This window comes from Tripterygium wilfordii, chromosome 5 (assembly GCF_013401445.1).
Source record: "Tripterygium wilfordii isolate XIE 37 chromosome 5, ASM1340144v1, whole genome shotgun sequence".
Lineage (NCBI taxonomy): Eukaryota > Viridiplantae > Streptophyta > Magnoliopsida > Celastrales > Celastraceae > Tripterygium > Tripterygium wilfordii.
Genome location: NC_052236.1, coordinates 12,778,855 through 12,801,911, shown reverse-complemented (window position 1 = coordinate 12,801,911; position 23,057 = coordinate 12,778,855). Strand labels below are relative to the sequence as shown.

General features: G+C 38.9%; 7 protein-coding genes and 1 pseudogene across 8 annotated transcripts; 4 read left to right on the top strand and 4 right to left on the bottom strand.

The window, feature by feature from the left end:
* The first annotated feature begins 175 nt into the window (after window positions 1-175).
* LOC119999052 lies at window positions 176-1,209 on the top strand (annotated as a pseudogene).
* Window positions 1,210-1,786: 577 nt separating this feature from the next.
* Window positions 1,787-3,448, bottom strand: LOC119999054 (NHP2-like protein 1). 2 transcript variants are annotated; one of them, XM_038846557.1, is made up of 5 exons: window positions 3,302-3,448; window positions 3,097-3,217; window positions 2,896-2,999; window positions 2,242-2,343; window positions 1,787-2,162 (listed from the first exon to the last, which is right to left on the bottom strand). In XM_038846557.1, the coding sequence occupies exons 1-5, from the start codon at window positions 3,302-3,304 to the stop codon at window positions 2,136-2,138; spliced, it is 357 nt and encodes a 118-aa protein (XP_038702485.1). In that variant the 5' UTR covers window positions 3,305-3,448; the 3' UTR covers window positions 1,787-2,135. The 2 variants fall into 2 exon arrangements, with proteins under 2 accessions (XP_038702485.1, XP_038702484.1); XM_038846556.1 differs by having other exon boundaries at window positions 2,242-2,373; window positions 3,302-3,444.
* Window positions 3,449-3,509: 61 nt separating this feature from the next.
* LOC119999053 (ubiquitin-conjugating enzyme E2 variant 1B-like) lies at window positions 3,510-7,658 on the top strand. The gene is made up of 5 exons (XM_038846555.1): window positions 3,510-3,678; window positions 5,386-5,525; window positions 6,549-6,674; window positions 6,752-6,878; window positions 7,392-7,658. Exons 1-5 carry the CDS (start codon window positions 3,651-3,653, stop codon window positions 7,448-7,450), a joined length of 480 nt encoding a protein of 159 aa, XP_038702483.1. The 5' UTR covers window positions 3,510-3,650; the 3' UTR covers window positions 7,451-7,658.
* Window positions 7,659-7,896: 238 nt separating this feature from the next.
* LOC119999055 lies at window positions 7,897-8,621 on the top strand. Its single transcript, XM_038846558.1, has one exon. The coding sequence runs from the start codon at window positions 8,015-8,017 to the stop codon at window positions 8,399-8,401; it is 387 nt and encodes a 128-aa protein (XP_038702486.1). The 5' UTR covers window positions 7,897-8,014; the 3' UTR covers window positions 8,402-8,621.
* Window positions 8,464-9,944, bottom strand: LOC119999057. Its single transcript, XM_038846559.1, has 2 exons — window positions 9,780-9,944; window positions 8,464-9,668 (listed from the first exon to the last, which is right to left on the bottom strand). The coding sequence occupies exons 1-2, from the start codon at window positions 9,850-9,852 to the stop codon at window positions 9,418-9,420; spliced, it is 324 nt and encodes a 107-aa protein (XP_038702487.1). The 5' UTR covers window positions 9,853-9,944; the 3' UTR covers window positions 8,464-9,417.
* Window positions 9,945-10,113: 169 nt separating this feature from the next.
* LOC119999050 (glucan endo-1,3-beta-glucosidase 3-like) lies at window positions 10,114-14,860 on the top strand. Its single transcript, XM_038846553.1, has 4 exons — window positions 10,114-10,827; window positions 12,559-13,812; window positions 14,191-14,218; window positions 14,390-14,860. The coding sequence occupies exons 1-4, from the start codon at window positions 10,767-10,769 to the stop codon at window positions 14,544-14,546; spliced, it is 1,500 nt and encodes a 499-aa protein (XP_038702481.1). The 5' UTR covers window positions 10,114-10,766; the 3' UTR covers window positions 14,547-14,860.
* Window positions 14,861-14,940: 80 nt separating this feature from the next.
* Window positions 14,941-16,576, bottom strand: LOC119999051 (F-box protein SKIP28). The gene is made up of 2 exons (XM_038846554.1): window positions 16,063-16,576; window positions 14,941-15,605 (listed from the first exon to the last, which is right to left on the bottom strand). Exons 1-2 carry the CDS (start codon window positions 16,432-16,434, stop codon window positions 15,018-15,020), a joined length of 960 nt encoding a protein of 319 aa, XP_038702482.1. The 5' UTR covers window positions 16,435-16,576; the 3' UTR covers window positions 14,941-15,017.
* A 617-nt stretch (window positions 16,577-17,193) lies between these two features.
* LOC119998448 (endoglucanase 8) lies at window positions 17,194-20,440 on the bottom strand. Its single transcript, XM_038845779.1, has 7 exons — window positions 20,139-20,440; window positions 19,608-20,015; window positions 19,427-19,519; window positions 19,196-19,357; window positions 18,050-18,161; window positions 17,789-17,952; window positions 17,194-17,668 (listed from the first exon to the last, which is right to left on the bottom strand). The coding sequence occupies exons 1-7, from the start codon at window positions 20,361-20,363 to the stop codon at window positions 17,345-17,347; spliced, it is 1,488 nt and encodes a 495-aa protein (XP_038701707.1). The 5' UTR covers window positions 20,364-20,440; the 3' UTR covers window positions 17,194-17,344.
* Window positions 20,441-23,057: the final 2,617 nt, after the last annotated feature.

Here is a 23,057-nt window from a genome sequence, read left to right as displayed (position 1 = left end):
ATGTTAACCATCCCATTTCTCGTGAACGAGTGGTTCGCATGACTCAGAAACCGTGTCGGTTAATTGGCGCGTAACAGACTGTCCCTAGTCATATCATACTCACAGAACTTTCCATGCGAGTTCCTAATAATAATTTCTTATAATAAATATTACTACTACAAACGGAATAAAAACAGTATACCTAACAAGTAGTAATCACGCCTGAACTTCCTCCCAAAAATAGTCTTAATTAAAAAATAAACGAAATATATACACCTGTTTCTGTTTCTGTTTCTGTTTCTGTTTCTGTTTGGATTCCATCAATCTCTCCCTATTTTCTCTTCACTTTCAATCTCTCCAATTCCTTTTCTTCATTCAATCCACAAACTCAAGACAATGGGATTCGGCGCTCTCTTCCATCGCAAGAAGAAAGGGACCAACAGCACCTCCTCTTCCAATCACGAGAGTCCCAACGGATCCCTGTCTCCCACCACCAGAGAGCCCAGGCACAGATCTCAGATCGAGGAGATGGAGGCTGTTTTCAAGAAATTTGACGTCAATGGCGACGGCAAGATCTCCTCGGCCGAGCTCGGATCCATTATGTCCAGCCTAGGCCAGGCTGGCCACGGAGGAGGAGTTGCAGAAGATGATCAAGGAGATCGACGCTGACGGTGACGGATATATTGACTTCGACGAGTTCGTCGAGCTCAACACTAAGGGAATCGACAACAACGAGGCCTTGGAGAACCTCAAAGACGCCTTCTCCGTCTACGACATCGACGGCAACGGTTCGATAACTGCGGAGGAGCTGCATAAGGTACTGAGCCGACTCGGAGATGAGTGCTCGATCGCGGAGTGCCGGAAGATGATCAGCGGCGTCGATAGCGACGGAGACGGCATGATCGATTTTGAGGAGTTCAAGGTGATGATGATGCTGGGAGCCAGGTACGATTCCTTGGAGTCCCAGAGACTCGCTGCCAAAGAATGAATCACCACCGTTGAATTTCTCTCCTCCTCCACTTCTAGGCCTAATTTTAACCAGAAATTCGATTTCTGGTATCAAAAGAGATTTTTGTATATTGTCTTTTTAATTTCTACTACTATTTTTAATTGGAATCCAAAAGCTTCTATTAACTTGCCTTTCAATTTTCTCCTTTTCCTTTAGTTTTGTAGCCGTTCACTCTTGTTTGCATCAATGCTTTAACATTTCCATTGATTGGTTTGCGAAAATGGAATTCCTATTTGCACAGTTTTCTTTACATTTATAACTCTTCATTCTTGTTTGCCTTCAATACTTGAAGAATGCTTGAACATTTTCATCGATTGGCCTGTGAAAATGGAATTCCTATTTTCATTGCGAGTGACCCTTTTGCTTACCTTTCTGTCTTAAGACGAATCTGTTTGATTTCTAAAAGAAAATATTGCTTATTCTTAACTTTTCCTACAGTGGTTTTTAATTTGTTGTAAACGAACAAATTTTCTCAATCTTGGTTCATAGGTAGAAATAGAAAAGATTGAGAATAAATGTCAAAAGTTTCTTTTTTTTTGGGTGAATCAGTGATGGGAACATGGCACAAATGAAAACAAATATAATTTTCTTACTTTGAATTGTATTTTCTTAACTAGGCAAATGCATACCATTTGTGTTAGGTCAGGCATTCTTCCTCACTCAAATACGGGAATATTGGCTGGCATGGACAAATCCAAGGAGAATCAGGTCGGCACATGCGATTTCGATAAGGTTGCTTCTCCAGAGAGACAAAACGTATAGTCTTACTCCGATCAGTTGCACAGAAACACATCTCGCTAATTTTGAAAAACACCACCAGAATTTCAGAAAAACCATGAACAACAATCACGTTGCATTTAAGTGACCGACCCACCCGATAGAACGTGGGTTCGAGTCTTGTCCCCTTCCTAAACCCTTATTTCAAAAAAATTAGAGTAAACAGCATGTCGCAAGCAAAATTTAATGTAACAATTGAAACTATCTCGAAACAGCAATTAAACCAGCTATAGATTAATCCAATTCTATGAAGTTTGAGGTTGTAATTCAAAGCTTCCACCCTCTTGAAGCACAACTTCATCACTCAGCCTCCAAAGGCAACAACTCCAATCCAAGAGGCCCGCCACACTGATGGCGTGCGTTCATAAACTTAGATTAAGAGCTTTTCGATGGCGTCCTGCATCAGACCAAAGAGAAGGGAAATCAATGTGAAGAAGGTGAAATCGAAATCGATAATATAGAAAGCTAGCTAGTACCTTGAGCTGTTGTATTTGGGATTTCAATTGGCTACCCTCATTAGATGTAACTGAACACGCAATGACAGGTCTTGTGACTCCACATGCGCGACCAAGAGCTTGCTTTGAAGGAACAAATACATAAGGTACGTTCTGCCAGATTCAAGCTTTTAAGGTTATGAAACACCAACCAGACCATTTGAAAATAGAAGGAAGCAAAACCTAAAATCAATTATCATATACAATTATTGGTTGTAACAATTTGAATGAAGGTTTCCGTTTTTCTTGCAGCAGCGAATAATAAACAAATAAACTTTAGGCATGATGGATGTTATGACTTGTTAGGCACAAATTAATCTAATCTCTCCATGCAAGAAATGTCCACAAAAACATATCAACTTGTTTCTGTAACGACCGCAAGTTCAGTAGTTCAAAAATTCACAACTACAGAACATAATAATTGGCTCATCAAATCAGTCACATGATCATAATACTTTTCATAATTCAGAGCATTACTATAGATGCATTTGATACTGTTCCAGATAACACCAGAACTTAAATTTACATTACATATCATAAATTCTAAATCTAAATTGAAACCATCATCAGCATTCCCCAAGAAAAAATTAGTTAAATCCACAAACACGAGCAAACATATGAGAAGTATAATATTACCTTATCCTCAGAGAGCAAAGGAAGATGGAGGAGAATCTCAAGGGGCTCGGTGTCTGCAGCCATCACCACAAACTCAGAGATACCTCTGTTCAGGGTCTTCGTCGCTGTATTCAAAACCATCCAAAAACCAAAATGAAATCAGGGACTAAACGGAGAGGAGTAAACCACAAAAAAATTGTATTTGAATCCAACTGAAAATACCTTCATTGGCACCCTTCTTGAGCTGCTTGTAGTTAGCAGCTTGTTGGACAAGATCCATAATTGTTATTGTGAGCTGCGCATCTGCGAGTGGGTAGGCTTTGGGGTTCACTGCTTCCACCGTCTGCGAAACAAAGCAATAAACAATTATACAGTCAATCAATGAAAACAATAAAGATTTAACGACGAAGGGTTGCAGAATTATTACCATTTTCGTTGATCTCCTAGTAGATAAGAGAGGAGGCAAAAGGGAGGGTTTTTTTTGGTCGAACCAGGAAAGACCAATCAGTCAAGATTTTAGGGTTTAAATTTAAGAAGAGAAAGGAGAAGGGGTGTATTTGCTATTTTGTATAGTTCAGGGTCCAGTGTGTGGTTGCTATAATCTAACGTGTCGAGGGTGAAACTGAAAACACATTTTATCACTCTACTTTTTGGATTTCGACCATCTGTCTTCATTCTTCACCATCACCAGTCTCTTCATTTGCAATTGAAACCAGAAACGATCTATTAGAAACCCTAGTCTTTTTCTTCGACTCTCTAAGCTTCAATATCCAACAATGGGCTCTGAAGGATCTAGTGTTGTTGGTGAGTAAACTTTTTGGACACCGTAGTTTTATTCTATATTCAATTCACTTGCTTTATTGGGTTTCCTTTTTTCGCAATTGCACTCATAGTTTCTATTCGTTTACGTGGTTTGGTGTTTTCTGATCTTATATTCTTCAATTGGACTTCTTTGGATTTTAGCTTCTGTAAGTTTGGAGGCTTTGAGTCCTTGAAATGGTTTGATGTTTGAGTTGAATTCATGGGTGTTTTTTTTGCCTTTTGATGGGTAGAATGGTATTAGAGAGCTTTTTAGTTAATGAAGGTCTTCAACGAAGAACTCTGCCACATTATGTGCTTTAATAATCTGTTTCTTCAATCATATCAATTAAACCAAATAATAGATTGTAATGAGAGACACAAAAAGCCATTGTGTAACTGTTCTGGATGTTTTGGCATGTGTCTCGGGAGGTGTGAGTAATTAGAATTTGTAGTTTGGTGGCTTTAGATATAAACTTCCTTGAAAAATTTGCTCTTTCATTGGCATCCAACCTCAATTCCCTGCCCCTTCCCTTGCAATCTCATACTGTTCTTCAATATACGTGGTAGACTAAGCATATTGTTGCAGCTTTAAGCATACTTACGCTTGCTTCATGGAGAATTTAAAGTGGTTAGGTATCGTATGGAGTAGGAGGTTCATTTTGTGTCAAGTTACCTAATAAGAGAAAGAGTTCATTAGGTCCCTTCATAATGTTGTTAAATGGATCTGCTTGTATGTTGGTCTCCTACAAAATGAGACTAATCCAGTCAGAACAGTTGTAGTTGCTTAGATTTCTCTCTCTTTGCTTTAGTATTTTTGTCTCATCAGAGTTGCACTGGCCTTGAGCTACATGAGTGGCCGTACTCCCCTGTCAAAACGAGTGAGATTTGAACTTGGTACCTCCAACTTGGTAATTTCAGATTCAAATTATTTGGGTGTACTTTTTCTGATCACTTAGGTTTTTCTCTATGGGATCAATGGATTATAAACAGACACAAGCATGCCTGAATCCTTTGGTGCACACTGCACAGCTAACATTGAATATATGCCGTATGTGAAGATTAAGTTCTGAACAATCTAGACAACGTAGTACTGTGTAACTTGGGAAACATGTACAGAGAGGACTTGAACCCTTCATGTGTTGATATAACCAAGTGAGGAATGCCTCATTTATATTCTGCGTGGTGCTTATTTTCATTGTGCTAGCACTGAAGAGGCTGAATGTATAGCATTGAGATCCATTTAGACTATAAATCTAGTATGTCTACTTGGAAAGCTGCCTTTTAAGAATAAAGATCTGAACAAGAATTATAGAATCATATGCGTTTTATTAGCAAAGGACCATCCATTCAGGAACACCATAGCAACATATGTTTCATCAAAATTGTTCATTAGATGCATAATAGTTCTGGATATTTTGCTGGGATGTGAACTTTAATTGGGTATGTGATATTGTTCATGTTAGTTGTATCACTTAGTCTTACACTCAAATAATGTATGACATTTCCCTGATGGAAGTAGTATCATTTTTTGGTAAATATAGGCAATTGAACCTTCGGTTCTTTATCAACTTCTGAAATAAAATATTTTGAAACTTGTTTGTCTGGCCATAATATTGTTTTATTGGTCCCTATCATTATTTTTTTCTTCACGATTCTCGAATACAGTACATGGTTATAATAATGTGGCTGAATTTTGCCATCATTTTGCAGTTCCTAGGAATTTCAGATTATTGGAGGAGCTTGAAAGAGGAGAAAAGGGAATTAATAATGGAACAGTCAGCTATGGCATGGATGATGCTGATGATATTTTAATGCAGTCCTGGACAGGAACTATTATTGGTCCTCCCAACGTATGTCATTTTCTTTGTTTGTTGTTGCTATTATCTTGCACCCTTCTTACCCTTGTGTGCTTACATCTCTGCATCTTTTACTATATTAATTATTACATGTTTAACTGGATATGAAAGGTGAAGAGATGTACTAACATCGTATGCTTGTATGCTTGAACTATATTGGATTCAAATGCCTTCTCTTGAGTTCTCGTTCAAGAAAAGGTAGAGTTGGGATTAACTGGGCATGAATTTAAGGAACAAAATTATTACCAATCGGACAATTAGCTTTAGGACCAATTTGAATCAGGGTTTTGGTGCTGAATTAAGCATGAACAACTCTAGGAGCTCCTATCAGATTTTATCACCTTAAGCCCTAATATAATTGTAATATGAGCTATGTCTTCTAACCCAATGGCATGAATTAGATAACCTCATACCCTTAGAAGTTCTTTCCATAGAAGAGGGTTTCAGCCTTGGCCGACAGGTCTGGAAATAGAACGTTATATACGGAAATTCCACAATTTTGGGCTCACTGGAAACTGCTTTAATAGTGCTAATGGACATTCAAAGAATTGAAAGAAAAAGATGTGACTCACTCTAGCTAACAATAAATATTCCATATCTTTACTTCTGTGCTGTAAAGACATACAAGCCCTTCTCCAAATGGTTGCTTAAGCACCCATTGTCAGTAAAACCATAGAAATGATGCCTCAAACAAGAACTGATTTCAAGAAAGAAGCTTGAGATATGAATCAAATTTCTTGGAAATCATTGAAAAGTGAGTGTATGGAATTGTCAATGCTCTGTGTGTTTGCAAATTGTCGACGCTTCCTGGCATGTCCAAATATGGCATCAAAGCATTCAATTTGGTCTATGAAATCCTCCCTTCAAGTTCTGCGGTTTTTAAGGAAATTTCTTTGGATACACTATCTATTGTATTGCATTGAGACCGGATTGAATTTTGCTGTAAACAGTATTTCTATACTTTTCAGTATATCTTGAATAGAGAAAATGATATCGATCTGTTTGCTTTGTTGCCAGACTGTTCACGAGGGGCGCATTTACCAGTTGAAATTGTTCTGCGGCAAGGATTATCCTGACAATCCACCTAGTGTAAGGTTCCAAACTCGGATAAACATGACATGCATCAACCAGGAAAGTGGAGTGGTGAGTGAAATTCCTTTTTATGCCATTCATTCTTTTGAAATAGTTGAATATGGGTTCATGGATGACCAACTTCCTAGGTTGAACCAAGTCTTTTCCCCATGCTTGCTAATTGGCAAAGGGAATGTACATTGGAAGACATATTGACGCAGTTGAAGAAAGAAATGATGTCTCCACAAAACCGTAAGCTAGCTCAGCCTCCTGAAGGTGTGTCAAATACTCAAATCTCACTATTGTTGTCATATCATTTCTCTATTTGTCATTATCATCGCAAAGCCTTATTCAGTTATTCTTAAATAATTTGGATTCACTATAATGAATAAGTAAAGTAATTGGGACTCATTATGTAAATTCTCATTTGCCACAAATCTAAAATCTTATAGTTTCCACACCTTTTGTATCCCTTGCATCCATGTTTTTAAGACCACGCCCCTCTTCTCCTCTTTGTACCTCATACTTAAAATTTCTCGACTTTTCAGAGGAGATCACTATTGTCTCTATCTTGTGCATGGCCAAACCATTCTGTATGATTTTCTTAACGTCTTTTCTACATTTATGTTTAGATGGACTGATGGAGTAATACCTGGTTTAGGGTTTTTGTACTTGGGATATCAAATCAAATACTTGGATTCCATCACATAGATTCTCTTATGGCTGTCAGCCCTGTCACTATATCTTTGGATGTTATAGTATTTTGTATTGATTGAAGCACCATTTCAGGGAATGAAGAGGCACGAATTGATCAAAAGGGGCTAGTGCTCAAGTGTTGTATAATGTAAGTGCATGTGAGAGATGAATGCATGTGTGATGAGTTGAAAGAAGGAATGAACTCTGTATATAATAATAAATAATAATACTCTAATTCTAAGAGATTCCAATCGCTGGCTACGCTTTGTTATTGTTTATATATGATGATCCAAGTCCCATCAAAATGTGGCTATATGAATGGATAATTATATGAATTCACAACTGTTTTCTATCTTTTCATATGATTTGGATTCTAAATTCCCCATCGACTGCAACATTTTTGGTGTTATTGGGTCGGAGTTCTCGTTGCTTGATCCCATTCCTTCTTTGGGCCTGTGTTTGTATGGATTGGAAGATTGACGTGGGCTTTGGGTTTGGATTGATTTGGATCTAACTAAGGGAAACAAAATCCATATCCAATAAAATATTTTGCGAAGAAAAACTATAAATCAAATATAAAAACAGCGACCTTTTGCCACGTATAACCGTCGCAGATTACATACATCTCTCTCCCTCCAATTTCTCTCCACGCTCCGCGAAGGAATTTTTTGCTACGAAAAGCAGATTCTAGGGTTTCCAGATTCCATTTCACGGCAATGCCTCTCGAGTGGGTTGTTTTAGGCTACGCAGCGGCTGCAGAGGCCATCATGGTCCTCCTCCTCACGATCCCTGGCCTCGACGGCCTCCGGAGGGGCCTCACCGCTGTTACTCGCAACCTCCTCAAGCCGTTCCTTTCGGTGGTGCCTTTCTGTTTGTTTCTGCTTATGGACATCTATTGGAAGTACGAGACGCGGCCGAGCTGCGAGGGTGACTCCTGCACTCCGTCAGAGCACCTCCGCCACCAGAAATCTATCATCAAGAGCCAGCGAAACGCGTTACTGATCGCCTCCGCTTTGATTTTCTACTTGCTCCTGTATTCGATTACTAATCTGGTAGTCAGGATCGAGCAGCTCAATCAGCGGGTGGAGAGGCTTAAAAGATAAGTGCGTTTTGTTTGTTCAGATCTTATATGTTGATCACATCGATTATAATGATGTGTCTTTTATGGTTTCTTGTATGTGTAGTTAACTGAGATGTTTAATTTGGGTGTTGAACAACAGTTTTGCTTGGCTTCAAGACGCAAGCTTTTGAGTCTCTGATAATGATGTATTGAATATGCGGGAGACAAATCTTAATGGGAAAATTTGGCTCTGTTTTGATGTTTTTGAAAGGCTTTGCTTTGCTTTGCATTCCATTCCATACTGTGTTTCTCGATTAAGTGCATCAGTCTATTCATCTCAGACGATTCAGTTGTTAGTTGAGGAAGAAATCAATTCCAATGGTGTCGTTACCTTGTGTTTCTATTTGATACGGAAACCTGGATAATTTGGCTCTAAGTAATTTTTTGATGTTACATGGGAAAATTCAATTAACTTTATATTGAGTCCAAGGTTGCAGTTTAGCGATAAAGATTTATGAATGTTATCCCAAAATGTCCGTAAACTACAATCTTGATTTTGCATGTAATATGTAGCTGAGACATTGCTCTCAATTTATATTTTGATGATAATGGCCCTGTCTGTTCCCTAGGATGGACAATGAGAGCACCCTCCGAGGTTAACATTACTAGATAATATTACTAGTCATCATGAATTCATGATTTGCCTTTGCCAATTAGAGCTCGAATGCTATATGGATGATCAACTTGAATCTGACAAATATCGGTTTAGGTCTCACCAAGAAGGAAAGGAGGACCATCTTGATCTTGTGAAGCTTCATTGGTATTATTAGTCTGTTCGATTGTGAGGGCACAAAAGACCCAGATATGCTCAGAAACTTAATTTAGATAATGTTGCAACAGACGAGTCTATATATTTCTCAATATAGTTGATAGTTCCAACTCTTCATTCTTCGTATTTTACATCAAGCATAGACCAACTGTTTTCACCCCTAGTTTGAACCCATGAGACAACCTTGCCATGGAGTCATTCATATGTAAAAAGATCTAACTAACTACCACTTAAATGCCAATGATAAGCTTTTGAGAAATGCACAACCCCAACAGTCCAGAGGGATTCTGGATCAGCTCTGGGTGTGTAGCAGCATAAATTGAAGAATTCATATCCGGTCTTAAGTGAGAGAGAAAATGTGCTCCATCTGGACGAAGAGTTTCAGCTACTCTCCCAAAAAGAGCCAGGATCTCTGGTCTGGGCTTGCTTGCTGTTAGCTTGAACAGGCCCTCCCTGCTCTTCATAGTGGACAACGTGATGGCTGAATAACACAAGGGTCATAGTCTCATAGAAACTCAACTACTAAAGAGGTAAAACTAGAGTGTATATATATATATTCTTTCTTCGACTAAGGAGGAAATGTTAATCGTACAGGAAATCAATGATATCTGCCATCTCTGATGCCTCAAACGGAGTTGATGGCTGAGAGTTCCTCCCCAAAACATCCACCATCTTATCTAAAAGAAGCGCTACAGTCTGTCAGTCTGAAATGAGGAAGTAATTTCAACATAATGAAACAAATAGGGTAACGAAAAAAAAAAAAGAGGACGTGTGGGGAAAGCTTGTTCTGTTCCATAAACTAATCTAACCAGGAACAAAATGCTCAAGACATAATAGTCTTGGATAGAGTTCTTTTAATGATATAATTTGATAAGTTTCCTATTGCCCAGTCTAAAGAAAATTTCATCCTTTATCAACTTCCTCAAACTAGATTCTTCATCTGCAGTGCTTTGTAATGCTTCTCTATAACTCTGCTCCAGGATTTATCATCCATGGCGTGGGGTGGGATTACACTTTTCCACACAAAATAAAAATAAACAAGCAATAAAAAAAATATACCTGTTCCGAGAATATGACCGTTGAATCCAGCTCATCCGCCATGTCAGATTTGACAGTCTCCTCGTAGACTGTGAAAACTCTCATGCATTAAAAACTAAAAAAACCTGATGCAGTTCCAAATAATTGTCCTCTGCGGCAGCCCTCACTTCTTACTGTGTCCCAGCATTACGACTACAGCCGTTCGATCTCTGACTCAAAAGTTATCCAATGCTTGGATCAATCAAGGATACATTCACAAGTAAGCCCCTCCCCGTCTTTGTCTTGCAAGTTAATTTTAATTTATATGACAAAACATTGCTATTTGCGTAGAATCAGAAACCCTTCACTTCGGTTCAGCTACTTTCCCACTTGTTTAAGCCATATGCCCGCGTAGACCTCAAAAGGAGTTCACTTTTCTCTTTCTCTGTAGATTCTCTTTCATCCTCTCTCTTTCTTTGGGTCGGTTTACATTTCATTCTCTCTCTCTTTCTTTGCGTTTATGGTGTTGTGAGATTGTGGGAGGTCTGTACTGAAGATTTTAATGGCTGTATTGCTGCCGCTGCTAATTTTTTTCGCAGTATCCGCTGTTTCTGCTGATGAAGGTGAGCTTCTTTTCTTTTATGTTGTTTCTATTTATGGGTTTCTTCCTTATTAATCTGTGCTCATTTTTTATGTCCAATCTTCTCTCTATTTGAACTCTACTGGCTAAAAGGGTCGCATTCAGCTGTGGTGCTATATGTATATGCTTCTTGTCTGTTTGTAATTTTGAACTCTGTTCTTCGAGTTGCGTCCCTTCTCTGCAATGATGTTTTATTCTCTATGGGTTCTGTGCCTGTTGACTACATCATTTTCTATTGAATACGACTTCCCTCTGAATTATTTCAACGGAATAGTTGTCATTTGTACTCCTAGTAAAGATTCAATCTCTTCTATATTTTCAGGATTTTTTGTATATTTTGTGCCATGAGATTTCCTGGGAAAGTGGGGAATAGGATTGTTTGGTTAGTAAAAAACTCGAAATACCCAAGTATTGTTTTTAACTCTTTTTAAAGTAAACTAGTGCTTGGCGTTGGATTTGGTTGGTGAAGGATCGCTTTCAGCGTTAATGAGTCAGGTATTTAATGTTAGATTTGGTTGGTCACTTATTATGCCTGTCAAAACAGGAAACCGTGTGGTTTTGAGAACAAAGTTACAATCTTGTCCATTTTTCCTTACCTAAAACTGCAAAAAAGGTTGCTGGTTGGGGGTGGGGGGAGGTTAACTATCTCTGTGGCATTTACTTTGTTAATTATAGTCTTTCTTTGTTGAAAGCTTCTGAACTCATCTCTTACCCCTTTTGGTGGAATCTTAAAATATATTGCTTTCCCAGCGCATGTGGTGGTTCTTTATAGGCATTGGTTACATTCTTGCCGAAAATGGTGTATATTCTAAGGATGATACGATAACATTTGTTTTAGTTGTTAAGTACTGGTTTTACAGTGTCTCTTGGGTATGGAGCAGATCAATCTGTATCTTTAACTACTTTTCAGCCTCTGAGAATTGTTTTACAACTTTGCTACTAAAATTTGCCTCTTTTTCTTGAAATAATTGGAACTGCCAATGGCACGGAAATCTTCCAAATAGGACATTTCATGTGCTAAAAAGTTGGTGGCTTTTCAATAATTTAATTTTTTGTACATGAAGATGTCCCAGATTCTAAAATCTTTCTGTTTTCTAAATGCTTCGCCCTTCGTTTGCAACTGGCCACAAATGCCCATTTTTGGCTATTCCTCTTGTATCAATTGGTTTGTCTTTGGCAGAAGAGAATAAGGAGGGATCCACAACCAGCTAGTCTGACAGGTGAATTATTTTGTCCTCTGGATGAGTTCTGCAGAAGAAGACAAGATGATTCCTGAATTGAATTATTCTTCCATTTCTTCTTTAGTAATATTTATGAAAGGAGTACAAGATATAAATATAACACCAAAGGCTTTTAATTTTCTAAGTAGTGAATATTTGTTCTTTCTGGTCATGAAAGCCCACATTTAGCAAGGAGAGGCATTTGGGTGCAGAGGCCCCATGTTGAGTTGGCTCATCATGAATTTTCAGACAAATGGAAAAGAAAAGGAGAAGAAAGCTGAATATCTGGTTCTTGTTTCAGTGACTATCTTGAATCAGAGTTTTATGTTTTTGTCTCTATTTGAGCTAATGGTTGTTTCCCTGATCTAAAGTAAAATGCTCTGCAGTGCCATTCATTATCGAGTTGTTGACACTTCAGAATTGTAGAACGTGTGTGTATCGTATTTTATGGTCAATTTGTTTTCTAAGCTTCCATCCCTGGTTTTTTTTGGCAGATGCCTTCATTGGTGTGAACCTTGGTACAGACCTTTCTGACATGCCAAATCCAACTCAGGTTGTGGCTCTTCTAAGGGCTCAAAATATTAGACATGTCAGGCTTTATGATGCAGACCGAGCAATGCTTCTTGCACTTGCTAACACAGGCATTCGTGTGACCGTGTCAGTTCCTAACGATCAGCTCCTTGGCATTGGTCAATCCAATGCCACTGCAGCCAACTGGGTTGCTCGCAATGTACTTGCCCATGTCCCTGCCACCAACATTACAACCATAGCTGTTGGATCTGAAGTCCTTACTGCCCTCTCAAATGCTGCTCCAGTCTTAGTTTCTGCCTTGAAGTTCATCCACTCTGCCCTTGTTGCTTCTAATCTTGACGGCCAAATCAAAGTCTCCACCCCCCACTCATCTTCGATTATCCTGGATTCCTTTCCTCCTTCCCAAGCTTTCTTTAATCGTTCATGGGACCCAGTCATGGTTCCCTTGCTCAAATTTTTGCAATCCACCGGATCTTACTTTATGCTCAATGTCTATCCATACTTTGATTACATGCAGTCGAATGGTGTGATCCCATTGGACTATGCGCTTTTCCGGCCCCTCCCTCCAAACAAGGAAGCTGTGGATGCCAACACACTCCTGCACTACACTAATGTCTTTGATGCTATTGTTGATGCAGCCTATTTTGCAATGTCCTACCTGAACTTTACTAATGTTCCAATAGTAGTAACTGAATCTGGTTGGCCATCTAAGGGCGACTCTTCTGAGTCAGACGCAACTGTTGACAATGCTAACACGTACAACAGTAACTTGATTAGGCATGTGCTTAACAACACGGGGACACCCAAACACCCGGGTATTGCCGTTAACACTTTTATTTATGAGCTTTACAATGAGGATTTGAGACCTGGATCAGTATCTGAAAAGAACTGGGGACTTTTTGATGCCAATGGGGTGCCTGTTTATACCCTGCATTTGACGGGTGCTGGGACTATATTGGCAAATGATACTACAAACCAGACATTTTGTGTTGCAAAGCCAGATGCTGATAAAAAGATGTTACAGGCAGCATTGGATTGGGCTTGTGGACCTGGGAAAGTTGATTGCTCAACCTTATTGCAGGGCCAGCCCTGTTATGATCCGGATACTGTTTCTGCACATTCAACATATGCTTTCAATGCATACTACCTGAAGATGGCCAAGTCTCCAGGCACCTGTGATTTCAAAGGGGTTGCTACCATCACTACCACTGATCCAAGTATGTTATGAGATTATTTATATTTTGCATATCATAAGGCATACATAGATTAAATTTCCAGCATTATTTGACCTAGGAATCTGATAGCAAAAAGTGTGCGCCAATTGCCTTAAGGCCCTTAACTATCTCAACCTTTAAGTTACTCCACTTGCATTAGTTGGGGACAGTTGAGGCCTTTAAAATATGATGGTTTACTTGATCATGCAGCTGTTTTGTTTGTGCATGCCGTGATCGTTGAATTACTGTGCCTAAAATCATGAACTTAACTTTTGAAGGCAAAGCTGCTATGCACATTTCCCACTCTATTTATTGGGGTTGACTGTTGATGTCCATGCTTGGCGCCAATATACCTTGCTGATGTTTGTTTCATTGTTGCAGGTCATGGTTCTTGTATTTTTCCGGGAAGGTATGATTTTGAATCTTTCAATATTTAATATCAAATCTCATATATCATTTGTGGCCAAATGTATCTTACCATTCTCATCTCATCACTTTTTGACATGTATACAGTTGATGACTCCATTCCTTTGAACATATTGCTGAAGCTTCTTTTCATCCTTTCTTTATTGTTTTTTAGTCGTGGGAAAAATGGCACCTTCATAAATGGCACATCACTGGCTCCCTCTTCAAATTCAATAGATGCTAGCAGCTGTGCAGTATATTTCCGTGGTGTCGGTTCTTTCACAACCTCTGTGATCTCAGGGCTTTTGCTTATGGTCGCAGTGTTCTTGTAAAACCTTCTCTCCTGCCATTTAATTAAAGCACATTCTTGTTGCATCTGGACTGGCATACGGAGCAATTAGGCAATGGAGAACTTGTGGCATACCCAATTTTGTTTCTCCAGTAATGGAGGAGAGGTAAGGGTTGGCAAGGCTTGTTGAATACAAGGTGATTGATTGGGCATTGTATAAACCAACTAGAGAGATTATTTGGATTGTTGTTGTAAATCACTTTTACCATGTTGAATTTGGTTGTATTCTTTGAGCTGGATTAGTAACAAAGGCCATGTAGCTCTGTAATATCAAGTTCAAGTGAGCATTCCAAATGATGAAAAATTGTTCCTTGTTTTGTTTATGGGACTCCAAAGTGACCATTATTCGTTCTGCTGTGAGCATTGCATTTTGATCATGAAAATAAACACTGGCAAACCATTTCTTTGAATCTGGATCATCATAAAATAATTCAAGTTGGGTAAATCATATGCCCTAGTCATAACACGTCCTTATTTCACAAGCATTGTCACAGTCGTCACAGATAATCTGGGAGGAGCTTGAATTGCGCATCAGGTTGGTGTGGCTCTTGCAGTAGGGCCTGTTGCAGAAACTACATTTAGGAAGCTGCAGCCAACAATCTGAACATAGAACATCTGCACAAACAGCATCTTCAAGTTCATCAGACTGCACACACCTCCCACACTCTTCACACCTTGAAATGCAAATCTGACATCCCCTACATTGACCGACAGACCTCTCCCTCGTCCGCCTGCAGGTCTCTCTTGGGCAATCAAATACCATCCTCACATCATCGCATTTTGGGCAGACTTCGACATCAATCGCTCGATCAATCTTTCTATTACTGAATGCTTGCAAGTTCTCATTTCTAAACTCATGATATAAGATGGGCGGCAGCTCCTGCTGGAATGGGTTTGGGCAAAGACAAGAGTGAAGCATTTCCAGGTGTTCCTTCTTCACATTGTAGATGCCATTAATGCTCAAACTCTTTAAACATGTTAGTGTCTTCACAGCCTTAACGACTCCGTCGGGGGTCAAGCCGGTGCACCATGGTATATATAGCTGAATGAGCATGCACAAATTAGTTATCCACCCAAAACTTGTGTGGTAACATATTCTATATGCACTAAACCAGTTCATTCAAGTGCTGTTAAAGTAGCAAGTTTGCAGTGGTGAGATACATGAACTGATATGTACTTTTTTTGCTGCAATAGACTAAATCCAGCATACCTTCAAACAAAAGCAACAGCTGATCGTTTTCCAGAGGTTGAAAAGCTTAGTAGATATTGAAATTTGATGGTTGAACAGACACCCAATATTCATCAAAATCAATCAGGAAAGGTAGAATACTGATCCATATTTCATTTATTGAAGTTTTTTCCTTTTGGGTGGAAGTAATCATTTCTAAATCAAGCGAACAAAAATCTGGGAGGGCAAGTTCAGGTAGGTGGTCCTCAACTATTCAATCAATAAAACTTTACCAAATTTAGAAAAAGAAATTGTGGTAGAAAATTGATACCTTGGTGATAAGAGAGTTTTTCACTAGAACTTGTTGAAGCCCATCATCTGTAATCTTTCCACAATTGAGCAAAGCCAAGGTTCTCACTCCACCCTTTGCCTTGGAGGTGATTCTCGTCAAGAAGTCTTCAGAAAGTATCAGATTCAGAGGGCTTTCAATGATGATATTCCACCATGCCAGCTCATCTGTGTTAAGAGCATCCCTCAATGACCTGCAAACTTCACTCATGGAAAGAATCTCAAACAAAGAAGGAAGGTAAGTTAAGACAAGGTACAAAGCTTCATGAGGTGGCCCTGCTGGTTCTGCTTCTTGGATCCTTTGCGGCAGAGCTGATTGATGTTGTTGGTTCTCTACAGCATCTGAAACCTCCATGCCCGTCTGTTCTAGAGATTGGAGTTAAATGATAGTTTAGGTGTTAAACTGTATTTTACTTGAGAGGATGAAGGCAGAAGAAATAAGGTTTAATGGTTGGACCAGTGTTAGCCACGCTAGCAAGCTGAGAAGACATTTGTTACGTGTTCTTTCTTAAGCATGAAGCAAACACAATTTTCAGAACCGATTGGAATATCCTTAGTTGGTGAATTCTCTCTAGGACCAAACCAAATTATATGACTCGAGATCTAAACTTCAATTCTCACTGAGAGTAATATCCTTATGGTCACACGTTAGGCTTTGTCCAACTTATCCTATTGTCAAGTGAAAAACTTTTTGTGCGTCACTTCGAGTTTAGCCTCATATTAAATGTTCAAAGGTTAAATTTGTACAATATCATTCACAACTATCAAAAAAAAAGAATACATAATTTTAATAAAATAATAATAAAATTTTCATTTTCAAATGTTACGATTGCGTTCTAAATGGTTACATGCGATCTCCCCATTTATCAAACATAACAGTATTATTTATCAAGAAATATACGAAAACAGTAAATACAGAATCCATCTCCAATTACTTCACCAAAGTTATTTCTCTTGTTCTTCAATTGAGAAGAAAAGGAGAGAGATTGGAAGATGTAGTATAAAACCTAAAGTTCCCTTCTGTTAATTCCTTTGTCTTGTACTCTTGTATGTGGTGGTGTTTTCTTGCTTGCAAGTAAAGAAAAGGATAAGAGATTGAAAATAGAAAAAGTGATACGTTATCCAAAGCTACACTTGCTTTCTTTCTTCATTAACAACAATCAAGATCCTTGACAACAATTAGGTAGGGTGACCTTTGCCACCTCTACTATTACTAGAACTACCACATCATTCTCTACAATAATAATGGGACAAGCTTAAATAAATCAAGGGTGGGCCGAAAAATATGCCAGGAGGCCCACCAAAGGAGCATTAATGTACGTTGTGGGCTCTGACTCTTGAAAGAAAGGCCTGGAATCTGGAAAAGCATCGGTTATATTAGGCCCACCAACAACAGCTCCAATCAACACATTAGGGTTTGGGTTTGGACTTGAGAAATAGATAGACCCAGCCTTGCATCCGATGAGGGCTGGGTGGGCCTTCACCGAGGGTATAGAACTGCCCCTGTGGTGAATCCTCCGTGGATAGCGTGCACCGTAGCCCACCATGTACGACATTCTCAAAGGATTATCTCCTAGAATGTAATCCACCTGGGCATCACGTGACAAACAGAACCACAGTAAGGATCTGGCCGTCAATTTATTCAATGGATAAGATGATAGGATATCACCAGTTATCAACTTATCTATCTATTGAAGAATTATTATTACCTGACGTTGGGCCAATTGTCTGAGAAGGGCAGGGGTGGCTGTTCTGGAGCCACATGGCACGACCCGATTGGCGTGGCTCAGATAATTAGAATAAGACAGAAGTAGGAAAGACAGTGACGTTACATGCTGCATGTTACTTCCTCCCGCCTTGAAAATCAGCCCACCTAAATTCAAGACATATAAATAAAATTTGTCAAAATTATTATCGAAATTCAGATGAGCAGGTTTAATTAATAGATATTTGTTAATTAACCAATGTACCTGGAGAATATTGTACTTGAGGATGAGGGATTCCAGGCAATATTGAACAGATAAACCAGTCAGCATTTTGCTTAAAAGACTCGAAATATTCAGCTTTTCCCATCAACACTTCCTGTGTAGATAACATATTTTAAATCTACTGGTCATTAATTGTCCGATGTATAAGTTTCAATGAACATTAATTCACATTATATATATATATATATATATATATACACACACAATGCAGACAGAGATAATTAGATAACAATTCTGGGTATGTGCCACATGTGACATCTGATAAGTCCAATAAAAACCAGAACTGTCAAAGAAAAAGTAAGAGAAAAAAAGGGTATGGGTATAGGCCGTAGCTTCAGGCTTTTAAGCACATGCACGGAGCAGTGAGAGAGACCCTCTCTTCTTATTAGGGACCCACCAAAACGCAGACTCTTTTCATAGCTATTGGCAGTGCAGGTAATAGCCCTTTGAGAGGACAAGACAATCGAGTCCACGTCAAAATGTGAAGACAATTCTACCCTGCACATGGCCAGCTAAATTCGGGCTCATCATGGCCTTTTTGACTTTTCATATTTTGGTAGACATCTAACTATTTAAAGAATTTTTCGCATAATTGTATAGTCAGGAAAATACAGAGGGTGCCCACATGAAAGCAAAATTCTACGCTAATCATGTGCAATCATGAAAACTCCCCTACACCTTCAATTATTTTACGTTTATAATTTTATATATAACAAAAAAACTTTCTAACTTATAATAAATTCCATTTGATGAAAAAATCCTACGGTTAACAAAAAATAGACCCACAATTTGGATCCCACCATATATACCCCAGAAAATTGCATCATCTTACTCATTCCACACCACGTGATCTGCCTACTTATTTATAGAAATATTCATTCAATAAAAATAGGTACAGTCCCCCCCCCCCCCCCCCCCCCCAATATACCAAACAAAAGCCCAAGACAAGGAGAATGAAATTAATTAAAACAGCGAACAAGACAATTGTTCGGACTAGTTTGCCAAATAAAATTAAAAAAAAAAAAAGAGTACGCACAGTGAATTAATGTAAGCCCATATGCACATGATTGTTGCTCATTATTCATAATAATTAATAATAATAAGTAGGGATATTTATTTGGATTTTACCTTGGAAATGAGAATATTAATCCCAGCATGCTTGTTATCCCAACCGAACTCATTGATAGTATCTCCCGCTCTCAGTATCACCTCGTTTTTCGCTATGAATTCTCTGTATTCGCGCCTACGTGACGCTTTGTGCAGCCACGCGGCTCCCCAAAGCAACTCGTCCTGCAATCACAATTTTCAGTTTTTGACTTTTCATCAACGGTGTAGATTCTCATTTAGTTAATGTGTTACCTGGTAACCGTTCACATCACAGTAAAAAGGGCACACTGCCCTGTGTAAGCTGCCGCTGTACGCACCCCGGTACGTGTTAGCAAACTCAAATACCTGCAACAAATCAGTTTTAACTTCTCGCGACGTCACGATAACATTGGTGAAAATTTCGTGAAAATGACTTGCGGTGAAGGCGACGTACCTTAACGGCTCGATTTAGCAGCAGTCTCGAGTACGAAGGGTCACGTGATCTGAACACGATCGAGGCAGCGGCCAGTGCAGCGGCTGTTTCACCTGCCACGTCGGATCCCGGGTGGGACCTGTCGATCTTATACGCCGTACGCAGCGTATCCATATCCTCTGGCCTCTCCCAGCAGTTATGGTCAGAGTAAGGATCACCTACCTGAACGTAGACGACGCCAGGCACCGCCGTTGCCTTTAACAGATAGTCTGTCCCCCACTTGACTGCCTTCAAGGCGTTCCTCAGCTCCGGCCCCATGTTCTTGCCGAAATCTATTATGCTCCACGAGAGCAATGTTGTCGTAAAGGCCATCGGAAAGCCGAACTTAATGTTATCTCCGGCGTCGTAGTATCCTCCGGTTAGATCCACCTGTTACAAAATGTTTAAAAAGGCACCGTTAGCGGAAATTTATACCCGAAGTTAATTAATTACTCATCACTATCGTATAATGAGTGTGTGGAATCGTGAAGAGTAAAGTTCGGCGAGTCTTACTCCGGCGGATGCTCCGTCGTGCAATGCCGAGTCACTGCGCCATTTGAGGCGTTGATCTGGAGGGAGCCTGCCGGAGCGCTGGCCTTCAAAGAAGAGAATGCTCTTGCTGAGTGCGTCCCGATAGTCGTGACCCCCGATGATTGGGCGGGAGAAGAGGAGCAACAGAAAAGAAAAGACGCGAAATGCCGGTAATGTTCCGGTGAAAAACGAGGATTTTCGCGCCATTTGGTGGAGACGGGGTGATGGAGCAAAGGTGAAGGGAAAACTGTCAGTTGGATTTATACACTAAAAGCGTCATTGGATTCCAGAGCGGTATCCAATGAGGAGCTCCCACGTTGATAGACATTACCGGATGGAGTTCCTGATTTCAATGCGGAACATACTTGACCGGGTCGGATATTAGTTTGACTGGTTTCCGGGTTAGAATGTTTGAAATAGAATTTTTTAATTAATGAAAAGCGGTGGAGTAACGAGACGCACATCCCCAATTTGGAACTGAATCCACCGATCAATAAATGGAGAACACGTGGAGAGACTGACGATGGGGCCCACATTTGAAAAGCAATATATGGCTAGGGGTGAAAAAACATATAAATTGGTTTATATTTATATATTTTTTTAAAAAAAATCTAAACATATTTTCAATCTGATTTAATATTATTTCGGAGGAAATTTAAGTTAAAAGAACTATAGCCTCCATATCCAATGAATGAGAGAGATTTTTTTTTAGTTGATAAGTGATCTTATGGAAGAATAATTCTTAATCATTCCATATGTCGAATACTATGAAAATTTATTTTTGGTTTTAGTTAATAAGAACATTGAAAACACATGTTAAACAACAAAATTGTATACTTATCAAAATAAAATAAAATTATGGCACTCTTTAGCAAATGCCTAACTACATAATTTTGAAACATGACTTGGCTTAATCTAATGACTAATGAGTGGCCCTAAAACACTTGTTAATGTTATATTACATTTTAAAAGTTATAGTATTATAACTTTTAACAGAAGGAATATAAGTCGTTAATTACGATTCGATATATAATATTGAAGATGAATCATTATGTTTAATGATCAAAATTTCTAAAAGAATATCTTGTCCGATTGGTTAACCATCATTGCTTGTTATTATCCGGCAACACATTGATGCACGTGATCTCCATTTCTTCTTGAACCAATCTTTTACAAATACAAAAGCAATCCTACCTCCTCTTGCATATCTTAGATATGTCTATGTATTTTACATTTTGGGCCTTGATTGATGGGCTTGGATATTTTCCATGGCCCAATCCATCTCAGCCTGTCTGAACAATAAGAGCCCTTCAACTTCCCATTATTTCCACGAGGCCCATACCCCAAACGAGCCTCCAACCACCTCTCAAGTCCAAACTCTATATATATATATTTCAGAATGGGCCGTGCCAGACCCAACCCAAGCAAGTTTTCAATTGGGGTTAATTGTGTGCCTGCTTGTGCAATGCCTCTTGTTTAGAGAGACAAGAATGGGCACGTGAACTGTTAATATACGTAACTCATGCCTATAAACATGAATGTTTAAATAATTGTGGGGATTTGTTATGTCTTTGAGAAATTGTTGAAAGATTGTAACTTATATGCCATAAACTTTATCAGGAATCGCAGCAATCACATCAACAATATTGTTTGTTTTGAGTTTACAGGTTCATTGTAAATACATCGAGCCCGTACGATTTTGTTCTTTTGAGCCGCCACCTATGATACTTAGACTCAAAAAAAGGCCTTGTTTGAATATTAGAATCCCTCTTACAACCCAATATTTTCCACTTTGGGTTTACAAAGTTCACTGTGAATACATTGGATCAGCACGAATTTGTTCTCTCAAGCCACCATCAATAGTATTTAGATCCAGAAAATGCAATGTTGTATGAGAGATGTTTGGAATTTTCTTATAAACCACTATCCAAGATAGGGGATGAGGGATAATAATTACTAATATTTTGGAAGTAAAATATATTCCATAGAAATTCGAAGTGTAATAATTACTGGTTTTCATTTTTCACCCAAAGCAAAAGTAAACAAAGGTGGTGGTCTATCTTTGAAAGGCTTTTATATATGAGTGGTGGACATGACATTTCCCCCGAGTCACGGAGTCGAATAAAAGAACTGAGAATGATGGGGTGGGGCAGTAGTCCGTGATCTTTGATCATTGTTGATCATCAAAGCGTCTTCACATGCATAATTCGAAAACTTGATTGATTACGATAATATATATGATTCAATAAGAGTGAGTCGAAGACTTGCTTTCCCATTATGATGAAGATTTTATGTTCCCTAATCTTGTGGGCTGAGGGGGTCCTGAATTGCCTTTATTAAATTAATCCTAGCCTCAAGATTCATGCAAATCAATTTTTATTATTTGGAGTGAATTGCGGCGATTACTCCGTGAGCTTGACATATAAGTTTAGTTTATTCTTTTGATGGTTTAGTTAATTAATGAGGCAAAATGGCATTGTTTTCATTCTTTTTATATTATGATGGAATGAATTAATTAGTCCCTTGTTTCAAATCAGACTCAAGTCTCTGTGTTTATGTCAAGATAAGATATAATTGTGAGCTTGACTAGGGTCGATGGCCATTTCCAAAGGGATAACTTGAAGTTGATATAATAGAGAGAGTCCATGACTTCTCTCTATTATCGAGGAGATATGACTTAATTAACTTGCAACCAACTCAACACATAAGTCAATCAAATCAGTATTAGTGGTAGTGGCTAGGTTGTTTTTGCATGCTCATCTGCCACACTATTCTCCAGCCTCTCTTGATATTCAATTCATAAAACACACTTGTTCCAAAGTCCATGGCCGAGAATAAGAGTTTCCCATCCAGGTGATTGCTTTTTGGAGTCGGGCTTACCAAGAGAAGAGCCATCCACGT

Coding starts and splice junctions, on each gene's coding strand:
- LOC119999055 (XM_038846558.1), top strand. CDS start 8,015: ATGCCTCTCGAGTGGGTTGTTTTAGGCTACGCAGCGGCTGCAGAGGCC.
- LOC119999054 (XM_038846556.1), bottom strand. Junction 3,000..3,096: donor CAAGAAGGGTGCCAATGAAG/GTATTTTCAGTT, acceptor TTTTGAATACAG/CGACGAAGACCCTGAACAGA. Junction 2,163..2,241: donor CCCAAATACAACAGCTCAAG/GTACTAGCTAGC, acceptor GGTCTGATGCAG/GACGCCATCGAAAAGCTCTT.
- LOC119999053 (XM_038846555.1), top strand. CDS start 3,651: ATGGGCTCTGAAGGATCTAGTGTTGTTG. Junction 5,526..6,548: donor CTATTATTGGTCCTCCCAAC/GTATGTCATTTT, acceptor CTTTGTTGCCAG/ACTGTTCACGAGGGGCGCAT. Junction 6,879..7,391: donor GCTAGCTCAGCCTCCTGAAG/GTGTGTCAAATA, acceptor GCACCATTTCAG/GGAATGAAGAGGCACGAATT.
- LOC119999050 (XM_038846553.1), top strand. CDS start 10,767: ATGGCTGTATTGCTGCCGCTGCTAATTTTTTTCGCAGTATCCGCTGTT. Junction 10,828..12,558: donor CGCTGTTTCTGCTGATGAAG/GTGAGCTTCTTT, acceptor TTTTTTTGGCAG/ATGCCTTCATTGGTGTGAAC. Junction 14,219..14,389: donor TCTTGTATTTTTCCGGGAAG/GTATGATTTTGA, acceptor ATTGTTTTTTAG/TCGTGGGAAAAATGGCACCT.
- LOC119999051 (XM_038846554.1), bottom strand. CDS start 16,434: ATGGAGGTTTCAGATGCTGTAGAGAACCAACAACATCAATCAGCTCTG. Junction 15,606..16,062: donor AAAACTCTCTTATCACCAAG/GTATCAATTTTC, acceptor ATGCTCATTCAG/CTATATATACCATGGTGCAC.
- LOC119999057 (XM_038846559.1), bottom strand. CDS start 9,852: ATGTTTTGGGGAGGAACTCTCAGCCATCAACTCCGTTTGAGGCATCAG. Junction 9,669..9,779: donor GCAGATATCATTGATTTCCT/GTACGATTAACA, acceptor TGTGTTATTCAG/CCATCACGTTGTCCACTATG.
- LOC119998448 (XM_038845779.1), bottom strand. CDS start 20,363: ATGGCGCGAAAATCCTCGTTTTTCACCGGAACATTACCGGCATTTCGC. Junction 19,358..19,426: donor GTGATGTGAACGGTTACCAG/GTAACACATTAA, acceptor TTGTGATTGCAG/GACGAGTTGCTTTGGGGAGC. Junction 17,669..17,788: donor GACAATTGGCCCAACGTCAG/GTAATAATAATT, acceptor CGTGATGCCCAG/GTGGATTACATTCTAGGAGA.